The sequence below is a fragment of the Bombus huntii genome, chromosome 14 (assembly GCF_024542735.1).
Source record: "Bombus huntii isolate Logan2020A chromosome 14, iyBomHunt1.1, whole genome shotgun sequence".
NCBI lineage: Eukaryota > Metazoa > Arthropoda > Insecta > Hymenoptera > Apidae > Bombus > Bombus huntii.
In genome coordinates this window covers 6,510,978-6,535,205 of record NC_066251.1, presented here as the reverse complement: position 1 = coordinate 6,535,205, position 24,228 = coordinate 6,510,978, and the positions used below count along the sequence as shown (strand labels likewise).

Here is a 24,228-nt window from a genome sequence, read left to right as displayed (position 1 = left end):
CGTGCTCCATTCCCGAAAGACAGATCCCTATGTCGTTTAATAAACACACCGCTAAGATACATTGTACACACTCGTCGCTTCTAAGCCTTCTCTACACTAGATCCCATTTTTTTTCTTTTTTCTTTTTGATTTAATCTCTTTCTACGAATTATTCTTTCTTCGTGATAGCTATGGTGCAAGAATTTTACTATTTAACACTAATCATCTGATTTTATGCAAATTCCTGTCTTATCTGATCGATAAATTTCTCAATTTTTGTTAATAAAAGAACTTGCAGAAAGTTAGACCAGTGAAAGAAATAACAACGAGCGTGCAATTTCGAATTAAATTTTGAGACCAGGCCTGGTGAGATTAGCGTTAATCTGAAATGTTTCGTAGCTGGAAAATAATACTTTCTAGCTGCGAAATAACGTTCTTAGTATTTTAGAATCGTAAAATAATATTTTAAGTCTACCCTATGTATATGTGTGTGTGTGTGTGTTAAAAGATTGGTCAACATCTGTATCATTTTTGTGTCACGTTCGTATGCAATGGTTTTTTTTTAATGCAATTTTTTTTTTATGTAATTGGAATTATCGCGAACCTTACGGATACGTGGCTGAAATCATTGTTTTCCAAACTTATCCGTGTTTGATGGAAAAACGTTGATTTTCGAAGATCTGTCTCGTCCTCGACGTGTAAAGTAAGACGTCGCGGAACTTGGTGTTTCCTGATTTTATTTCGTTTAGCCCTTTTCAAGCTTTGACAGTTTCTGGCTCGCTCGATTTTCCTCATAGCTTCGTAACGTCATTTTCCTTGGTAATCGATCGAGTCACCTTATGGGGAAGTAGGCCAAGTAGTTGGTGATAAAATATCATTGCGTTTTCGTGCGATCGTTGCAAATGTTCGTATGGAAACTTAAGGAAAATTTCAGGCTGTATTTTTCTGCGATTAGAATTTTATCCACAAACTGCTTTAGAAACATTTCCAAATTTTTCTCCCCCCAGGAATCACGTCGTGTCCGCCTTTACGCGTTTTTCGACCACACCCTGTATATTCCTGAAAGCGCTGATTAACTCGCCGGAAGCAAAAGGTAGAAGAAACGAAATTCAATGGTGAAATTAAGTAGAATCCAATTTTCTTCGTTTCCGCTGTTAATATATATATTTTTGCAATTTCTCGAAAGAAATTAAAAGATAGTAAGTGGAAAGGTATTTTTGCCATAGCTTTCGTCACACGAAGTACAGTTGGTAATAGCGAAAGGGTTGACCACGTTGCTCTAACGATGCAACAAAGTGCACCGGCTGTATTTTGAGCCACGAGAAGAAGAAAGTCGGCTGAGTAATCGAATATAAATGGGTCAATCGGCTCGATGCGACGCCGTGAACAACACGCGAGTTCGAAACGATGTTCATTAAACGTTTGGGCCGCTTTCCAAATCGAGATACCACGCGAAAAGCTGGCTATTGTGAGTCAATCGACTCAAACGATCGTCTTTTATACCTTTCGTCGAAATTGGCACTCTGAAGCACTCGGATCCCTTTCACTCTCTGTTGCAAAATTATACCTTGAATAAATACCTCGGTACTTCAATTTTAAATACTTCAACCTTCTATTATTATTATTATTATTATTATCGTAAACTGACTGAAAAATTGTTAAGATGATGGGATAAAAGAATACAAAATTCCAATACTGGAAGTAGAATAAAATTTTCGACAGACTTGTTAGAAGATGCAAAATTAAAAGAAAAAAGGGACAAAAAATTCGTGTTCTAAAAGAATAAAAATCCTGAAGCTAAAAAATATTATTTGTAAAATATTACGTAGAGTATGTTATCTATAAAATATTATTAAATCTTGCGAACTTTGGACAGCAAGATAAAAAGCTGCTAGGTATGCGATTCTAAACGATGCAATATTTTTTCCTACCAAAGGGTAATATATTCTACAAACTTTATAAAACAAACTTCTTTAACTTCAACAAGAACGTTCTATTCTTATGAACAATTTCTATAATATTTTCTATCCATATCCCAATATCGAATATAAATTATAGGAAAATTCGTGTAGTGGGAAATTTATAATGGTAATAAATAATATAGGAACGTGGTAAGAAAAATGTTGCAAGCCTGTGTTGTCAGAAGGGGAGAAAAGAGATGGAAGTGAAATCAAACGATCAAATACAGGATTAAACAGCGTATCGATTCGACACGACGCAACGGGTGGAATGATCGCAATAAGACACAGGATTTCAACATCGATTCGCATTAAAATTACTGAGGCAGCAGAATCCTGGCTCCCTTTAACGCATCGTCGACTGTATGGTATATATGCTACAAGATTACGAATAAACCGCTACGTACTACCAATGAAAAACATTAATGGATCGTGACTGGCTCCTGCCTCCAAGTAACTTCCATTGCACCTTTTTGGAATTCATCTGGTTTCTCAAGCCGATGAGTAGATACAAAGTTGCACGACTAGTTCGCCAATATTCAGAGTCCGAATAATAATTAAATCAGAAGCAGAAGATTGTTTAGAGGGTGTCGTGTGAAAGCGATTTTCTGAAAATTTGAAAAATACAAGATCTGTAAAATACAAGAAAATTGCTTGCAAATTTTAAATGTCAATTAAGTTGACATTTGTTGACAAAATGTCAAGTTGAAAATGTGATGGGTAAACAGAATAGCAATTGTTGAATTTCAAATTCTGGATATCAATCGTTGAAAGATAGTAAAAAATATAATAGAGAAGCGGATTACTAAATTTCAAATTTTACCTATCAATTATTGCATACCTTTAGATTTCTGTAATCTATCAATCAGATATAAAAAAGAGATTAATTCGGATAAACATCTATCTTTGATCAATTTTCTTATTTAAATAAATAAGACACTAACTTCTCGCGAGATCAATTTCCTAAATTCTATCGGATAAGAAAAAGAAAATATTTCTTTTATAGTTGGCTATATAAGTTTCTCACTAAACCAGTTTTACGTTTTCGAGTCCTATCGACCATAAAAAATCAACCATTACTATACATATGTATCAAATTCTTAAATAAAACACTTCCTTTTCTCCCTCTATATTTCTACCAAAGCGAAGAATATCTTAAAAATGCAAAACTCCAACTAAAATATATGGATTTTAAATGAGTGAAAAATAAAGAGAACGAATTTCTGTGGTATATTATTTTTCTGTGCTATCGCTATCCTATTAATATTTAAAGACCAGCAGAAAGGACCTTTCTGCTCAATCTTATTAAATACAAAATATATATAAATATATATAAATAATAATAATATATATAAATAAATATAAAAAAGAAAATATTTCCTATACAAAGTTTCTGCCTACGTATATGTATCTGCATGTACAAACTTTCTGCCCATACAAACAAACACCAAACTCTTATCAAACACCAAAAATCACCCATCCCAACTATTACCTGTATCGAATTTTATAATAATATATTTGCTTTCGTTATATTTCCAACAAATTATTACTAGAAGACATTACGAGCAGAAAGGAAGAGATCGGAAAAATTAGAAAAGAAAAGCCTTCGAATTCTAGCAAAGCAAAGAATATTAAAAAAAAAAAAAAAAGAAAAATTGCAAATAAAATATACGAATTCCTAGTTCTAAATGGATTAACAATAGAAAGAAGGAAATTTTTATGCGCTATTATTAAATATTGCATTCTACTTCTATCGTTTTACTTCTCAGTGTTAGTATCCGTCTATTATTCTATCGATGTACTACTTTTTCTGCGTTATTACTATTCCATTATTCTGTTATTGTATTATTTCTCTGGATGCTATTATTTGACGATTGTTTGTCGGTTGTTTTATTTGACGCGGAGATGGTGACTGGTAGCAGGACGTTTTGCACTTCAGGGGCGTTGTACTCTCCCCGACGATGGTAGGACTGATGCTTTCTCATGGCACCCGGGGGAATTTAGGCGAAAAGTTTCACCCTGACCGGCCCGAGGCGTGCGATCCTTATGGCGCCGGAAACTTTTCGCTGGTCCAGACCTCGTCGCCGATTTCGCGTTATCGCGTCGTCTTCGACGACCCTGGTTATCGCTTCATCCAGCCTACATCGTAGTCATAGAAAGATCGTGTGCTTCACCGAATAAGTCTGAAAATCATGAACGTGGTATCGTGAATCTTTTTACGATTATTAAAGTTTTCTCAATGAACGTATGTTATTACGTATGAAAAATACTCTGCGACAGACCATACTTTCATTTCATAAGAAAATGTAGAACCAGTTCAAGAGTTCAATCTAGAAATTCGAGGGATAACTTGAAGACGCCTAATCATTTGAACGTTGAATGAAAAAGTTCAGGAAACGATTTAAAACGATATAAAAGTGCATATTCAAAACTTCAAAAGGAATTTACAAACTCTGAATAAAATAAAGAAATTGTAATTCCACTGCATTACTAAATTATTGCCTGACTAAATTAGTAGAGAGTTTCAATAACGAAAGATCGTTGAATCGCGTTAAATGTTGCGATAAACGAAGCTTGGTAAATTAAATTCCCGATTAATTTCTGCCAGTATAGGAAGGTTGAACGAATATTTTTAATATAAGAAAAATACGACGCAACGTACAATATTCGTATCGATCCAGAGATCGTTTCCAAATAAATTTCCAATTTCCAAATTTGCCCGATCAATTAGACAAATTTCGTTCCTCTGACATTTAACGTTAACAACGATCGTTAAATATATTCATCTCTCTAGCGAGAACTTGAGATAGCGTAGGACAGAAGTAACAGGCATGTAAATCAATTTGCCTCTCGGTTACACGAAGATTGCTGCCAAAAAGGGAAGAAAAAGTCTGGCCGCCCATAAAACACCACGTAATCGCATAGTTCCGTAGAAACTAATCTGCAAAACGAAAAAATACCGTAAAATCGCGATTCCGTTTAGCCGATAATTTTAGCAGGTGGGAAAAAGAGGTAGAACTTACCAGAGAAATTTCCGCGTGGTCTAACGCTAAAACGTTGGTGTGTGCGCGCGTGTTACCTTGCTGTGCGTGGTTTCGCGGTATTCACGCGAGAAAACTCCCCGGAGAAATAACCGGCTTGTATGTAATGTACGCCGAGGCATTGTAAGGGGGTGTAAAGTCGGCGCTACGGCCCTGATGGGGGGTTAGTTGAGTAAAAAAAGGAAGAAGGAAAACAAGGCGAAAAAATAATAAAAGAGGAAGAAGGCATCGATCTAGCTAGCAGGTGTGAAACACCATCGACCCCAGCGGCGCGCCGTGTATTTATTATTTTATTAGCACCAGGGACCGGAAGCTGTGAAACAAGGAGCTCCTCCAAGCGAAAGGAAACGAGTGCAACGGAGGCTGTCAATTTGCTCGATGAAGATTAGAGGACTGGCGTGTTGGATACGTAATGGGTGCATGGCGCTTGTGGTTCATATTTTATGGAGTTTCTTTTCCTTCGTTTTCTCTTTCAGAGATTTCCTTCAAAAAAAAAAAAAAAAAGAAGAAGAATAGAAAGACTGGAGATTAGTAGGTCAAAGATATCGTAAGCTAGGTTATGCTCTTCTCTCGTATGCTTCGTCGTATGCTGATATCTCTTGCATCTTCCACAGAGAAGCAATTCTTTAATTCGGTATATCTGTTCCTTTTTCAAATTTGTGTTTAACGTCGCACCGAATATGGGGTTATTACATATTTATTTTTCCCAGGAAATCTTAATGCCTCTGTCTTTGTGTTTCTGTATATCTGCATTCGTATAGGAAGTGGACGGCCATTAATTATTGATTACGATATAGGTTATAGGACGGTGGCACTGTTTTCTTTAAATTAGATTGTCTTTTTTTAAGAATTTGTTTAAAATCGAAGGCCACAGGTCAACGACATGGTAAATCATATGTTCTATCGTTTATAGAGCAGCGATTTTTAAATTCAATATATCGGTAACTAATTTCTTGCGAGAACAATCTTTTTTTAAAAGGAGTTTGTTTAAAATTGAAGGTTATGCGTGAAGAACATAGTAAGTTATATGTCTTACCTTAGAAGAAGCTTGTCTTAGAGGAGCAATTTTAAAATTCAATGTATTGTTAGCCAATTCCGTTTGTATCAAAGCTGTCTCTTCATTTGACGATGGGAATTCTAAAAAGTAGAATCTATTTTCTTCTTAATTCTTGAATTTGAATATTTACGCAGGCGAAATGACGATTAGTGGAGTACAGCGCTATGGAAAATGAATAAACTACAAGTCCGATCACACGGTTACCGTTGGCCGGTAAATCAGAGAGCTGCTAAGACTGTTCTAAAAGAGGGAATTACAAATGCATATCGAGAATTTAGAAGTTTCAGTGTAATTATAAACAATATCCAACGACCGTGGAAAATAAAACCGATCTAAATAATAAAAGAATTTATACAGATACAAATTACAGAGATAAATTGAAACATATTACAGCGATATACATAGCTGTAATATAATACATCCCCAGAAACTAATCAATAAATATAACCACGTAATTTGTTCACTTTCAATTAGTCGTACTCCGTAAAAAAACACCTACTCCTAATTTCCTTTCAAAGTAACACGTGACTTTACCACTCTCGGCAATATTTCATTAGATCCAGCCTTACAATTATACCTTACAAGCTAAATTCTAACGTCTTATTGGAATGCCAGAAACTTTATACGTTTCCACCTCGCACCGCCTCGATTAAAAAACTTCATTTTCTCTCCAGATTTACGTTTAACCACCGACAACTAAGATAAAGATACAACCAAACGAAAAGATCAACATTTCCACTGCACACATAATTTCTAGAAAAAAATGTCCAACCAACGACCTCGCTCGTTCACGTAACTCCATACTAATCATTTCTAATAAAATATCTCAAAGAGGAGACTGAACAATTTTCCACTCGGCGTCACGTTCTGCTATTTTTACAAAAAAATGACCATCGCCGTTTCTACGAAAAATGACCAACTAATAATTTCACTGGGCCTCGTAACTCTATGCCAATTATTCTCATTAAAATACCTCGAAGTGGACACTTGGTAAATTACCATTTCGCGTGATATCAATTAAACAGCTTAACGAGGATAATAAAAAGGAGAAGAAGGGTATTTATTTAACATATCAGAATTGGCTGAAACGTGCGTCAAGCCGACAATCAAGGAGCGAAGAGGGGTTAAATAAAGAGAACGCGATAGAGGAAGTGGAGCTTCGTCAAGCTTTCGCCGGCATGAGATGTTGATCAGGCAGGTAAGCTTGGTGACACCGGTCCAACCGGCTGTCAGAACTTTATCGAATAATAAACGAATTAAACAGCGGGGAGGACGATGGGCTGGCGGACATTTAAAGTGCTCGTCCATGTCCACGTCCGTCCTGGCTAATTACCGTCGACTTTAACCGCGATCCGGAACACCAAATTTCATCCTCGACAAAACAATTTCCGCCCAGCAACTCTGTCTCACCGATTATTTCTCTACCAATTCTCTGACGCTTCCGTTTCCATACTTTTTATATCCGCTACGATCTTCTACCGAATTCCAGACGAATTGCGGCGAATTTTGGTATTTACGTGGCCGATGAGAACACCAGTTTTCCATTTTTATTTCCCAGTTTTGGGGAGATCGACGATTGACGCGAGCTCACACTCCACGTCAATTAGATTTTGGATGAAAGCTTCGAAGACAAGGAAGCGCCGGTTCCCCGTAAGAATTTTACGTTTCGCAGAAATTTCTCCTTTCCAACTATTCTCGACTCTTCACTCAATATTTTGCCGGCTTTGGTTCTTAATGGAACTTTTTCCTAGGCATTTCAACGGTCTTCGAAATATAATTTTCCCTTTTCGTCGTGTGTCGAGCAACATGGAAAATAGGAAAATGTAGATCTTCGTTAGGATCTTTTTATTCGTTTTTATCAGGATTTATCAGGTAGAATGCATGATCGTATTAACGATAGATTATTATTTATTTGGTTATTTAGTTGCCTGAGCGGTTTACGACGCAGAAGACGCGTTACAAAGTAATAATGAATAAGCAAGTTGAAGGCTTCTTGGTGTCCAAAGACAGACCAGCTTTAAATTTTCAACGTGTCTATCGAGGCTGTTGTAGCTTAGTTAATCTACAGACATGGTCAAGACTAGACGGACAAAACTCTATGCGACACATCTACAGAGACCAAACTCGAACTTCGTCCCTGAAGGGACGAATTTTTTAATTTGACTGATTTTGTTATTAATTTGATAGCTAAAGAATGCAACCACTGTACACGTTCTCGCATCTGTTTCAAATTTTATCAACCTAATCGCCATGTAATCGTGTCTCGTTACGATGATAATCAAATTTCAAAATTTTTTGTATAATATATACATAAGAAGTTCCCGCGAGTATTCGGAGTATTATCGCGAGCCACTGTATATATTATTTTCCGGTATGCCACAGAATTTTAGTTGTCAGTATCATTTCTGAGAATATGATTAAAAAAATGGAACCTGGAAAACATTATACAGGATGGTTGGTAACTGGTGGTACAAGCGAAGAGGGGGTGATTCTACGCGAAAAAACAAGTCGAAAATATAGAATACAAATTTTTCGTTTGGGGCTTTGTTTTCGAGAAAATCGACTTTGAATTTTCGCTCGGTACGCCTGCACTTTATCACGTCTCGTTATAACGGATCTCACTGTAGATCGTTGTCTCGATTGACGTTATTTTTTTAATTTTTTTTTTAATTTTTCTAAAAATCTACAGTGGGGTCCGTTATAACGAGACGTGATAAAGTGTAGGCGTACCGAACGAAAATTCAAAGTTGATTTTCTCGAAAACGAAGCCTCAAACGAAAAATTTGTATTCTATATTTTCGACTTGTTTTTTCGCGTAGAATCACCCCCTTTCCGCTTGTACCACCAGTTACCAACCACCCTGTATTTCGAATATTTTATCAATTTCCTCGTATCAACGTTTTATCAGGTTTTGATAATAATTAACATTGTATCCATCTCTGATAATAATTAATATTGTCTGCGTCTTGCCATATGAATCTCCCATGAATTTTTAATAGCAATCTTTTTTTTTCAATTTCTGAGAATAATTCAATTCTGTATACATTTTTCCATATTAATGGTCCATCAATTTTTTATAATCATCGCTATCGTTTCAATCTTCTCATATTAATTTCCTACAGCACTTTCTCGCAATGATTGATACTTCCTGCATTTTCCTTTTTCATCGTTCGAGACTACACATGCCGCGTGGCAAACTCCGCGCTTTCTAATTTCCCGTAAACGCATAGAAATCCACGTTGCAGCGCTATGAAAGTAATACGAAACGTAACGAGGCAATGAAGCTGGGAAAAAGAAGAAAGGAGGATAGAAATGTTACGAACGAGGCACGTTCGCGTTAAAACCCCGTAGCGAAGTGTAAACCGAGCGACACACGGAGGTCGATTAATCACGAGCGACTAACCCTTTTTGTTGTCGATCCAACCCCTTCGCCTTAGACATCCCCAAAATGCTGGAATTGCAGTCGGAGTAAGTTAATCCGACGATCGTGAGGATCGACTGTCCATCCGGGGCGCGGATAAACATCCGAAATGAATTCCAAGGGGCGGTTTCCAGGACAAGAGTGGAAGGGGGTGGGTTACTACCAACAGGAGGGTTAAATTAAGAGTGGAAAGAAGGGAGCAGCTTGGAGCGATACGCTGAACCGAGAGAAACCGAGTCGAACGTTCGTAATGCGACCAGCTTAAACTTGCAATGGGTCTCTGGGGTATAAAAGGAAAGAGAAAGAAAAAAATTGAGAGGAGGTGGAGGGTTGGATTGGGTGACTGACTGGCCGGACGTTCGGCAAGATACGACATATCTATGGGATTAGGAGTTGCTTACGAGTTTGAAGATGGTCGCTTGGATGTAGAATTAATTTTTGTTTCCAGCGGAAAATTAGAAAATTCAGAATTATCGAAGCCTGAGAAGGTAAATCGAAGTACGTTTCCTATCAAACGTAAAAATCGTAGTGAAATCTTTCATTTTCTATTTTGTTCGAAGATGGTATCCCACTGCGGGTTTTTATCAAATGTCCTACTCGACAAATTGTAAAATGTAAATAAATAAATAAAAAAAAAAAAACTTTCTATTTTGTACCATCCGTTGAGAAAATAACTGTCCGCTCAAACAAGAAGACCAACCAACGTGTCGAAGCCAACCATTATCTCAAAATTCTTGAAAATCTCGATTTGTCCAAGTTCGAGATACCAGATCGAAGTATTCTCTTCTTAGATCATCGCGTCGAGCTCCAACCATATTCTCAGAATCATTTCACGAAGCTCAAACCACGCCAAACCGTTCTGCGAAGCTCGGACCATTCTCCGTGTTTACTCGTAATCTGCGAATGTCAATTTTCCTAAGTTTCGTTTTGTATCTTGTTCGTAATCTATATTTTGCATCTGTGTAGACAGAGAATCAATTTCTCATAGGAAAGCACGAGTCTGAAGAAACCACCCTCGGAATCTAAATGGCTATCTTGTTAAACGTGAGAGGCAGGCCAACGAAACGTGAAGCAATTCTGAAGAATTCCACGCAACGTCCCGGCCCTCAAGTATTTTCTACTTCCATTAAAACGCTGAAAGAGGAATCATTTTTCTCCTATACAGAGTGTTAATTTTAACTCGAGCACCTAAATTATTTCTGTTACTGTTGAAAGTAAGAAAAACGACCAAATAGAACGTACATGACTTTAAGGTGTACATTTAACGATAAAAAAGGTGGTTTTAAGGCGAAGGTCATTTTAACAGCTTCTTCAAGATCATTAAAATATTGTACAGGTAATTCATAAACTAATTCATAAACACCAAATGCCCACAAAAATTGTAAAGGTAATTCACCTAACTAGTCCACAAACTTCAAGTGTTCATGAAGATTAAGAAGATAATTGATAGACTAATTCACAAACACCAAAAACCCACAAAAATTGTGAAGCTAATTCACCTAACTAGTCCACAAACTTCAAGTGTCCATGAAGATTAAGAAGATAATTGATAGACTAATTCACAAACACCAAAAACCCACAAAAATTGTAAAGCTAATTCACCTAACTAGTCCACAAACTTCAAGTGTCCATGAAGATTAAGAAGATAATTGATAGACTAATTCACAAACACCAAAAACCCACAAAAATTGTGAAGCTAATTCACCTAACTAGTCCACAAACTTCAAGTGCCCAAGAAGATTAAGAAGATAATTGATAGACTAATTCATAAACACCAAATACCCACAAAAATTGTAAAGGTAATTCACCTAATTAATCCACAAACTCCAAGTGTTCATAAAGATTAAGAAGGTAATTGATAGACTAATCCACAAACACCAGTAAGAAAAACGACCAAATAGGACGTACATGATTTTAAGGTGTACATTTAACGATAAAAAAGGTGGTTTTAAGGCGAAGGTCATTTTAACAGTTTCTTCAAGATCATTGAAATATTGTACAGGTAATTCATAAACTAATTCATAAACACCAAATACTCACAAAAATTGTAAAGGTTATTCACCTAATTAATCCACAAACTTCAAGTGTCCAAGAAGATGAGAAGATAATTGATAGACTAATTCACAAACACCAAATATCCACAAAAATTGTAAAGCTAATTCACCTAACTAGTCCACAAACTTCAAGTGCCTAAGAAGATTAAGAGGATAATTGATAGACTAATTCACAAACACTAAAAACCCACAAAAATTGTAAAGCTAATTCACCTAACTAGTCCACAAACTTCAAGTGTCCATGAAGATTAAGAAGATAATTGATAGACTAATTCACAAATTCCAGAGTCCCACAAAAATTGTAAAGCTAATTCACCTAATTAATCCACAAACTCCAAGTGTTGATAAAGATTAAGAAGGTAATTGATAGACTAATCCATAAACACCAGTAAGAGAAACGACCAAATAGGACGTACATGATTTTAAGGTGTACATTTAACGATAAAAAAGGTGGTTTTAAGGCGAAGGTCATTTTAACAGTTTCTTCAAGATCGTCGTATTTTTCTGTCTATTAACACTAACCTTGCGAGTCCCGGTCAAACAACCTGTTTCAAAATTTAATTGAAAATTCTACATTCGTCGTTATTTCTTTCGTTCCTTTAACTTTATACAATCCGATTAATCAATTTCTTCATTTTCGATGATATAAGAATTTACATAGAGTCGGACGAACAAAAACCAAACAACGACGAACAATTTCGAATTAAACTTCGAAATGTTAGTAACGTCAATATCAATATGTGTTTTACATAAAGAATGATCGATAGAAACTAACCCCTAGAACTGAAGTTACTAAAGGCAAGAGAAACAAGGTAAATCAAACCACTGTGTCCTCGAACCGTCTTATCGATCTTCCAACCTTGAAACTCCAAATCCTGTATCATCCTCCACCTCCTTTTCCTCCTCCAAAAAGAAAGATAGAGACAGAGAGAGAGAGAGAGAGAGAGAGGAAAATAGAAACGGAGCCCCGTAAAATGGAAACGTGGACGGTGATGATAGATCGAACGCGGAGCAATTCTGGACAAAATTGGACGCGTTTTTAATGGAAGAAGCGGCGGCGATGGCGGCGGAAAACGGTGCAGTTGTTTGCCGGGCGAGCAAACACGACGGCACTTCTCGAGGGCGTAATCGAAATTGCGGGTTCGACGTCGACGAACGAGTTTCCGCGGAATCGTGATGCGACCACGGTGATTCGATTACCGTCCAGAGCAACACACAGAGATTCCAGCTTTAGTTTCGTTGGTTTGAAGAGGAAGTTGCTGCGGGATAGAGGAGAGACAGAGAGTGCTGGCCCGTGAATAAGGCTCGAAGAGGAGGCAAGGGGATGGTTTTGCCTTTGGCCGGCGGCGGCTATCCCCGGCTAGCTAACGCACTCCTGGGAAGACATAAATGTGTCCCTTTAGTGGCACACAGCCTCTCGTTTCGCGTGTCCTCGCCGAAAAGCTGCGGATTCTGCCACCCTCTGCATCAAACTTTCCTCCGTGCGTCGTAGAAACGCGTCCAAAAATTTGTTTTACCTTCTTCCAATCTTTCTTTTTACGCGAATCCTTTGCCCGCGATTTTCGTCCCTTTATCTTGATTTTCGTAAAAATTTTCCAAATTCTTTGAGAACAATTGTTTCTGACAAATTCGTTTCTTTATTCCAGTTTGCGCGGGATTAATTTAAGATTAGCGTGTTTCTTGTGCTACTTGTTTTGAGAATTTTTGAACAGAATAATTTGGTGCTGTAAAAAGCGCTTTAGACCATTCGTTGCAATCGTCAGAGCGAATTTGTTAAATATAAGTGTGTTGAAAAATGTTCCGTTTATTTCTTCTCCAGGGGAATTATTTGATATGCTCGTTTGAATGGTGTACAGGGTGTTTTAATCCTCATTACGGAGGTACTCGTTCCTCTACGTTAATGTTTTATTTGACGATTGGATAAGTTGGAACCTGACAAACAATTTTTCTCTCTTCGTCCTCTTTCTTTTCCTGGCCGTAGATGATTTAACGAGTTTGTTTAAAAAGGTATTTATCAAATAGGTATTTTATTCTCTCATAAGAAATTTTCATTCGCGTTCGTGATTTTTCACCACTCGACACCCTTTCGTAGCCAAAGTAACTTTCTAAAGAAAAATCGATCTATCAAGCTATCTACTAACAACCTGATTCACACACAAAGTATTAAATACTTAAATATGAATAATTCCATCATAAATAGAAGATAAAACCTACCAACTACGTGTTACTCACAGAGATAAAAAAAAATCGTAAATACTATCGCCTATAATTATTATCCGCAGGCAACGTTAAATCAGATTTAATTTGTTCGCTGGTAACAATTAAACAACTTGAATTGCTATTACAACGTCACGTATTCCGGCGTTTATAAATCACTGTTCCAAATCAATCAGACGAAATAGTTAATTGTGTCTGTGACAATATTCCTGCAAGCTGGTAATGGACTTGGGAGATTGGTCGAGTAAAACCGAGTCAAACCGAACTGGGTCCTCTGTTACTCTGCATGTAATCGAATTACGTAAGCGTATGCACGTCGAATTCGTGGAAACTCGTGCCAGTATAAACCAAATCTGCAGGAAATTTTGCAGTTAGTCCCTTGAGTCTGATAAAAACCCTTACACCTGCTATCAGAAGATCGCATCCAACGTTTACAGCATCCGATTGATATTACGCGCAAGGAGCAACATTGAAACTCGGCGGAATAAAAGCGAAAGTTCAAGGTTGGAGCTGGTGAAAGTCGGATAGTAGGAAACTACAAAACTTGTGAATTAGAATGCGTAGGGTGTCGGCAATACGTTCAACGATAACAGATTACAGATTCGTTCAACTTGACTTTTTCTAGATCGAGAAACTGCGACGTGGATTATAAAACTGCGAAAGATCGAATACGAACGAACCGCGGAATCTGAAATTGAAAGTTTCGAGTCTGTTCGAGTTGGGAGATTTTAAATTTGGAATACCTCGGTTTTGGGATAATTTTAGGAATTGTAAGTATACTAGCGAATCTCGTACGACGATGTTGAACGTTAATACGTTAAAATTCCTACAATTGCGAGTAAAAAGATTTGAATATTCCATAAATAATACTAAAAAGAAAAGGACAAAAATCACAGAGTTGTCAGGTAGAAGATTCAAAATTGCATAATTAATTCGGGACTAACTTTAGATCCTAATTTCCTTCAAATTCTCAATCCCTATATTCCACTTAATAAAATGCTTATTAGTTGTACAAAAATTCTATTGAATGCCAAACATACAATTTCTTATCTTCTTTTTCTTTTACCTACGTTATTTAATATTTGAAATCTACATCGTGACGATAAACAAAGAGAGATACGACTTTCATGAAATTTAAAACGGTTCACATCGTTTCATCGTGTCACCAGTTTAACCCTAATTTTCGTCTGAAATCGTAGGGCGGAAGAATGCAGGGGGATTCTACGAGCCGATGTCCGTCTAAAAAATTCACCCCCTCGACCCGAGAAAAACGAAAGCGAGAAACAGAAAAGGGAGGCTACCCTCTTTATCGCCGTAGCTTTCTGCTTGTTAGAATCTCCTCGAGTTCTCTGAGATTTTTATGGGTCACGAGACTGTTTAAGAATCTCTGCATTACCCTCTCTTTCGTCCTATCTTTCATCGATCGCCGATCGTGTCAAAATTTTACGTAAAAAATCAGATACGTTTGATAAGAGTGAGAACAATTATACGTGAAACTTTAAGACTCACCGCTGTCGAGGCTGTTCTGATTCTCCAGATCTAGTCCTTGAACTGACGATGGCCTTCCTTCTTGTGCGTACTCTGAAACAGAATGTTTTCTTTTTAACGATTTCTAGTTTCCACTCTATATTTTTCAAATAATTCAATTTCCCAAACGCGTGAGATTTGTAGACAATTGTTACTTTCAATTCGACATCGATATTTTTCGATGAATTTGGTTCACCAGAATCGGAAGCTTGCACAATAAAACATTGAAATATTGTACAGGTAATTCATAAACTAATTCATAAACACTAAATACTCACAAAAATTGTAAAGGTAATTCACTTAATTAATCCACAATCTTCAAGTGCCCAAGAAGATTAAGAGGATAATTGACAAACTAATTCACAAATTCCAGAGACCCACAAAAATTGTAAAGCTGATTCACCTAATTAGTCCATAAACTTCAAGTGTCCATGAAGATTAAGAAGATAATTGACAAACTAATTCACAAATTCCAGAGGCCCACAAAAATTGTAAAGCTAATTCACCTAACTAGTCCACAAACTTCAAGTGCCCAAGAAGATTATGAAGATAATTGACAAACTAATTCACAAATTCCAGAGACCCACAAAAATTGTAAAGCTGATTCACCTAACTAGTCCATAAACTTCAAGTGCCCAAGAAGATTATGAAGATAGTTGACAAACTAATTCACAAATTCCAGAGGCCCACAAAAATTGTAAAGCTGATTCACCTAACTAGTCCACAAACTTCAAGTGCCTAAGAAGATTATGAAGATAATTGACAAACTAATTCACAAATTCCAGAGGCCCACAAAAATTGTAAAGGTAATTCACCTAACTAGTCCACAAACTTTAAGTGTCCATGAAGATTAAGAAGATAATTGATAGACTAATTCACAAACACCAAATACCCACAAAAATTGTAAAGCTAATTCACCTAACTAGTCCACAAACTTCAAGTGCCCAAGAAGATTATGAAGATAATTGACAAACTAATTCACAAATTCCAGAGGTCCATAAAAATTATACAGTTAGTCCATAAACTAGATAATCTATAAACTCCAAATGTCCATAAAAATTATACAGTTAGTTCATAAACTAGGTAATTCACAAATTCCAAATGTCCATAAAAATTATACAGTTAGTTCATAAACTAGGTAATTCACAAATTCCAAATGTCCATAAAAATTATACAGTTAGTTCATAAACTAGGTAATTCACAAATTCCAAATGTCCATAAAAATTATAGTTAGGTCATAAACTAGGTAATTCACACATTCCACATGTCCATACAAATTACAAAGCTAATTCATAAACTGATTCACCAATTCCAAATGTCGAAACGTTTAAAAGAATTGCTGTAAATTCCATAGTCCAATTTACCTAAAAAGTACGTAAATCGCAAACTCGCAATTTCTACTACGTCTACGCCTTTCCATACTTGATAAATTAGATTCTTTGAAGAGTACCGACGTCGAATTAAAAGCAAACCAATATCAACGGTACAATAAAATTTGCCTCAAAGATCTTCGACCATTGTTCATCCCCGCTTCTCAGGATTCTTGTACAATACGCATATTTACAAAGTCCTCTCGCCTATCCATATAATCTCAACTGGATAAAAATCTTTCAAATCATCCTTTATCCCTGTCCTTTTGCTCTAACTATGATCGATACACGGTGTAACACAGAGAAAAGAAAAAGGAAAAAAAAGAATAAAAAATAGAAGTATCCGATCGCGAATGCAGAGAAGAAAAGAAGGGCGTGGGGATATCGGTGGTTGTTTCGTACAAGTTACGCTTAAAGTTGCGCATACTCCGGTGGGAAATTTGAATTTTGGCCAGTTTTCCTCGACCAGCTGGCCCAAGGTGGTTCGGTCTCCTATGCGCAGGAATGGGCTATGGGAGCCAATATCACCGGGGTATGGCTCCCATGGGACCGTCGCGGCTCTTTTCCACCCTTTCTCGTATTATATCCATCCGTGTAGCAGAAAGGGTCGAAAGCACGCTTACCGTGCCACCGTCGTGTATCTAAGTTCGTTCCGCTCGATCGCCCGAAATCCCATGAAATTTCAATGTGCACCTCCATTAGCCTCTGTATTGGCTGGAATTACGCCACTAGATTTTCGGGACTATAATAAAAGAAGGGAGCTGTAGAAAAGCTTGGATCACCTGGATGAGAGTAGCCAAATTGGCCGAGTCTAAGTTTCAATCGTTTCTGCGCTGTGATTTCGGGCTATGTATCTAATGTTATGATTATGTATCCAGTATATATGAATGTTCAATCTAATATTTGTCGTCAAAATATTCTTTCGTTGCGGCAATCGACGAGGCAAGAAGAGATGCGAAAAGAAATTGGAAATCAAAGAATTTCTTTATGCAAGCTGTCGAGGAACCCTATTGGAGGAAATAATTAAATTTAATTACATTAAAATAATTAATAGAAATTAATTAAATTTCATTACAGCAAAGGTGAACGAATCGCGGAATTTGTCTCCTGGAATTTTTGTACTCTTTGTGGATGAGTGAAGAGTTGTTCGAAGTTGAGATGATAATTGTATCAGAGAGGACGGAGTTGAAATGTCAAGTCGAGGGTTGGAAGGATTTGTAGATCGGTAATTAATTGACTGGAGTGTTTTCTTTTTAAGAAAACGGATTATCGAAACTGAAGGAAATACTGAAAGGAGAAATTAAACGAATTAAAACAACTTGAAATAATATTAAAATAAGGCCTAAGTATTTCCTCTATTTCTCAATATTGCTAATTATAATTTGCATAAAAATCCACTTCATAATATATGACTCTCGTATTACGCTAACAAAGAAGAATCACAGAGAGATAGGAGAAGCTGCAGAAACTTGAAGAATCCAACATCCGCGTCACAGACTGGGGCATATGCCCAACAACAGACCGATCATCATCCTAAGCTCTTGCAAAATTCAAAAGCGCTCGCAATTCGCGAATATCGATTAACTCTTCAGCCAAAAAGCTAATAAATGAAAGTTGCACAACTAAAAAACTGAAGCTCCAGAAACTTGAAAACATCTACAGATCCGTTCCTACGGACCAATCATCGTCCTAAACTACTTCTTTCGATTGCAAAAGCATCGGCAATTCGCGAATATCAACTTTATCCTCGGAGGGACGAGGAAAAAGAAAAGAGATATCCACGAGAACGCTGGCGACTGCGTTTCAACGTAGAAAAGTTGCTTCGAAAGTTAATTGTTTATTCGAAAGTGGGAATAATTCATTGATAAGGGAAGAAAGGAGAATCGCAGGGGCAAAAGTAGCAAGGAGAAGGTGTGCATTCAAGCTTGTGGAATTATCATCGCTCATAAGTCATGGGCGGCGCGAAACGTTGCAGCAAACGCAGTTCGTGGTTTCAGAGAAGAGATAACTCGTATAAATAACCCGGAAGTCCGCGGTGTACAATAGTCTTTTTTTACGAGTATGACTTTTGGGAGTTCCAAGGCCGCGCTTGGGAAACTGTTGGTAATCAGTTTGTCGTTGCCACCGAAATATACTACGTGAACGACCAGAGAGAACAGAGAACATAAAAACAAAACAAAAAAAAAAAAAAACATTTCACTTGGTGGAATTTTAGATTTCTCATTACGTTATAACGCAGGATACGCGCTCGCGGTTCCACTGGAAAACTTTTCGATTTTTCGAGCCATATTTCTTGCTATTCTTTTGCTTTCTTTCATATAATAAATATGTCGTACGATATAGTTATATAGCGTCATGTACACTAATGATCATAAGTATTAAGACACTTATTCTGTCAAAGTTATCGAAGAACTCTATCGAATCTCTCCTCGTTCGATATTTTACATTATAACCGGTTAACTGCGCTATTTAGTTTTAGAAATCTCTCATGGGGTTAGGTCACGGAGCGCGTGAATAAATACAAGCGACGACGAGTATACACGTCAAACGCACCGAAATGAATTTTTTGCTCGATGTATATACTCGTCAAACGCAGTTGACCGGACAAAGAACGCACGACTCGACCGAAATAAAAGATTCGTAATAAAATAGCTAAAGAGCAAAAGCAATAGAAAATGTTCAATTTGTACTAAACATCGTCGGTGGACGGTAAATTTTTGGATAATTCTACGCTGTGATGAAAAGACCCTTATCAGTATGCCACGTTGACAATGGCAACAACTGTCTTACAATCCTACTGATTTCTCCATTAAACCTTCCGCCCCTGCCCTACCGTTTGTTTTTTCAAATTACAAATATTAGCAAATTTTCTTCAAATAACTTCCAAATAATTTGCAGAAAAAGAAAGAGAAATTCGTCGAACACGAAGCCCTGTCAACAAGGTCGAAAAATAAGTTTCTTTAAGCCGTCAAAGGAGGACTGAAAAGGACTAAGGTACGCACGATCGACACAGTTACGATTGTCTTTGCGCCAACACGTATAAATTTCGGCGGCGCTCGAAGCTGTTGGGAACCGGTTTTGGTTTTGTATTAGCATGTAACTCCGGCAGGAGTTGAAGTTGCGATGGCTTGTGGGTGGCTGGGCGAACGTAGGGAGGGTAATTACCTCCTTGGGGAGTCCCCCTCCGTTCGCGTAGCCGGCAATAGCCCCAGCACGGGTACAGAGGCTTCCCACTGCTCCCAGTGGTCCCGCGGGAACGTCCCAGTGACTCTCATACTGCTGGTTCTCATTCGACCTAAATTGGATTTTACCAGAGCGCGCGCGCGAGCGAGCGAGCTCACCCTCGGTTTTCTTTCTTTTGCCGCTTCGGTCGATCGTTTTAAGTGTTGACAGGACTTGATAATGAAGATCAGATTAGATTTCATCGGAGATTCTTCTTTTTTCTGAAAATTATTTTTCTCTTTAATATCGAGGCTAAGATCGATGTTTTAGGACAATTCCTTCGAAGGTCAAGGGATTGGAAGTCGGATCGGACTTTTTGCAATTTTATGGAACTTCTGTGAAGATTAAAGATAAAGGTAGATCGAATATTACAGATTGCATTGTATGAAATTTTATGGAATTTCTTTGAAGATTAGAAGGTTGAAGGTTCGACTGGATTTTTACGAGCTTTCAGTTTTCTGTAAAGGTTAAAGAGTTGACAGTTCTATCGGATTTTTTCCTGGAATTTCTTTCAGGACTCCAGCGTGGAAAGTCAGACTGGATTTCATGGAATTTCTTTGGCGATTAAACTGTATCGTTTCGGGAATATGCGCGGAGAATTTCTAAATTTCTATGTAGAAGAATGAAAGATTTGTTTTCTGAAGTGATGGAGGTAACTGTGATAACGATGTTAACAGCGAATAATATAACGATGACAGTAAAGATCATGATAATGACGACGATGGTAATACTCTAACTTGATGGTAATACGACTGTTAATACTCTAATAATTATTGCAATAACGATAATATGGAAGTTGGTGATTATGATGTTAACAACGAATATTGAAAATAACGATGATGGTAATGACGACGACGATGGTAATTACACTGCTACTGGATGATAATAGCAATGGTGATTCTGATGATAATAGTACTGAAGCTAATTGATGATAATTCCAATGACAATGGCCATGGTGATTACTATGTTAATAGTAAATATTGAAGATAATAATAGTTGCCGTATAATGATTATGATTATTCACGTGGAGTAACGCGACGATCGATCATATTGAAGACTCAATCGCGTTTTTGGCTTAATACAGATGATAGGAACTGCTGAAACAGCTGTACGAACTCTCGATCGCTATCTAGGTGATATAATTAAACAGATATAATAAATTAGAACTCACGATTAGAGTTCACGATTCGAGGTACGGTTTATGATATCGCCAGACAGTTTCGTGCTTTCCATTCGAGCCTTGTCAGAGAGTTTAATTGCCGGGACGTCTCGTGACGGACATTAAATTCGAATTACTTAAGTCTGGTTAGCTGGTTTTATTAATCCTCGTCGTGACCCTACGATTATTCCAAACGAGATATTTTATTAATTATACTATGTCCAATTTCTAATTTATCACAATCGATTTTTCTATAAATGATTAACGTTGCTTTCATTTTGAAAACCAGGCTGGGATCACCATTCGCCTGAATCTACCGCACAGTTCCAATGTAAACAGCGTAAATGAAGTTCATAATAGAAGACATTCTTTGATTTTCCTTATTATCCATCATTTTTTGTTCGCATAATAAGAGTACATTTGGATTGAATTAGACAAGTAGATTCACTGGATCATCGTTATCATTGAATTTTTTATTTTTGCAACTTGCTTTCCAGCTTCGTAATTTCTGCGAATTTGCCAGGAATGAATGAGTACACCGACTAACAATTGCTACGAAGATCGCTAACGATCATTAGATGAGGATAAGATCGCCCAAGTCGGGTCAGCGAAATTGTTGAAACAACTGAAGGGACGCGCCATATGCGTCAGTAGAATCAGACATCTTAGCGAGACACTAACTAAAGTTCCCTTCCAATAGATAAAGTTTATATAACCCTGAAATGATAAGTACCGGGACAATTTGGACTGGACATTTCACATTTACGCTTTCTAAGCTACAATGCTACTTTTTAAATAAATTACGTTATTACGTATCTCTTCATATCGTAAATTTACGATAAATTTGAAATTATTTCAATTGAACGAACAATCTGAAATAGATGTATTGGAAAATATATTGTTGTAACGATAATAATAATAATACATTTCTTCAGCCTCGTGGCCATGAAAAGATCTACAATCGTTGTTCTTATTTGTCTTACGCTCTAAACAATGCATCCTTCTCATAAGTAAATTCACATCTTATATGTTACACATATATTTACATTTCCTCCTATCAGACTATTTATCATAACTTAGTTATCAACCTAGCTATTGCCTACCTATCCAATTATACTCGTCTAACTCTTATTGCCTAGCTCGTATCTGACTATTTACTATTAACCTGGTTATTAGCCACATATTCACCTGACTGTAATTACCTATTCCTTATATAACTCGTGACTCTAATTCCTTTCCTTCCTTTTTGCTCTCCAGTTTTCTTAACCAGGCCAAAGCTTTCTCTTGTTCTTACTAACGACTAACTATCTCCTCTGTACTAACTACCTTCCCTCTCTGGTTCCCCGCGCTCTTCTCACGCGTGCTCTAAATTTCCAAATTCGTCAAAATTCCCATCGGCTCCATCCTAACGTCTATTCCATCTCTCCAACGAGCCCATACTTCGCTGCGCTGATAATCGCTGGCTCCCACCCTTCCCCTCTATTCAAGTAGCTGTTCAGTCTTTAAGTATTTGTACCTTTGATTATATGGACAACGTGTTGTAATTTTCTATTTAAAAAAATATGTATATATGTGTATGTATAGTATGAAAATTACAACACGTCCTGTACTATATATCTACATACCATATATATAGTATGAAAATTGCAATGCATTTTGCATATATACATGTACATATCATATAAATATATAAATATCATATCACATAGATATATACGCATACATATAAAAAAATACTCGGATTAATGTTTATTGTGCATTCTGAACTGGCTTGCGTAAGACGATGGTTAATGAATATGATACGACTGAAGGATAATGGTACACGCAGGCTAAAAATGATGAAAATCATAGCCAACGGAAACTGGGCAGCTAATCGAGAGATGCTAACTCTTACCTGTGAAACCTTAATATAGTCCAAAATAGACGATGTGTTGCGTCGCATATAATTCAGTATCCAAGCACACCTAACATTCTAAACGCTATGCATAAGGCAGCAGCCAGAATAATAACAGAAACATAGCGAACGTGTCGAGTGTACGGCATTCTTGCCGCAGGAAACCTAAGGCGGCTGGAATTCCGAAGAAAACAGCTCTCCTACGCGGCGACCATATTCGCAACACCCAATAACCTGGTGCATAAAATATTACTAAAAGAGTCCACCAGTTCTCGTTACGCCGAAAGACCACCTGCAGCCAACCTATTTCACATAAGAAGTCGGAAATTCTTGAAAGAAAGCAACACCACACTCCAACAACCAACTAGCGCAGTAGAGCATCGATTAACCGAGCCTCGATTATCTGAATCAGCGTTGCATCGTCGCTATCACAACTAATTCCTCGAAGCGGAATGATTATTACTTTAAAAAATAAACTTTCGTCACATTCACCGTAAATAATCACTATGTACTGTACATGTATTTTGTATATACATGCAACTGTTTTTTTTTTTTTTTTTTTTTTGTAAAAGAATATATACATATCTCCATATGTATGTAATAACTGTACGTATATTGTTACTTCGGAGTTTTTTTGTCAGAAATGAATCACTATTTTACGTTATTATGTACATTACGTTGGAAATTAAATCAGTAATGCTAATGTGTTCAATAAATAATTTTGGGACAAATTCCTGTATTTGTCAATTGGATAAGTACATGCATGTTCGATTATCCTAACGAAGACGTAAAAGACAAACATCTTACAAGAACAACGATAACAGACGAATGGAATAACTTGTGACAAAAGCACAACGTAATAATACAAATAACCAGGCCCAGTATAGTTCGCTACGATGTTACACAGTCGCAGTTTAGCGAAGAACAGAACCCGCGACCCCGTGAATACTGCAACACCCACGGCACCTTCGAATATCTACCTTGCTATTGCATCAAAACTGTAAGTTTCCTGAAAGAAATAGATCCTTAACACCTACTAAGATCTTTTGCCTGTGGAAGTGTACAAAACGCTAACTAACTAACAGCTAATTAGGGAATAGCAAATTAAGCACGTAAATACCATTTAAACATTCGTAAATCTATAGGATACATGTAATCGTATACTGTAAAAAATCGTACAATGTAAAATAACAAGAAAAAGAAACAATGCATACTATGCTCGTGACACTCCCAAAATGAATGAATATCGTGTCAAAGCCGAGTTCGCCGTGTAATCTTTCAAACCATCAAAAGACCATGGGACGATAAGAAATTCATCGATCCAATTTA

General features: G+C 37.0%; 1 protein-coding gene and 1 long non-coding RNA gene across 3 annotated transcripts in view; both read right to left on the bottom strand.

Annotated features, from left to right (window-relative positions):
• LOC126873345 (zinc finger protein 423 homolog) overlaps positions 1-24,228 on the bottom strand; it is a 136,238-nt gene that overhangs the window by 68,552 nt on the left and 43,458 nt on the right. For both annotated transcript variants that reach the window (XM_050634103.1, XM_050634104.1), the window contains exon 4: positions 15,237-15,308. In XM_050634103.1, the coding sequence (XP_050490060.1) occupies positions 15,237-15,308 (72 nt within the window). The remainder of the gene's footprint in view (positions 1-15,236; positions 15,309-24,228) is intronic.
• On the bottom strand, positions 3,145-6,638 carry LOC126873354 (uncharacterized). The gene is made up of 2 exons (XR_007692386.1): positions 6,015-6,638; positions 3,145-4,120 (listed from the first exon to the last, which is right to left on the bottom strand). It is a non-coding gene; the product is annotated as an uncharacterized LOC126873354 (long non-coding RNA).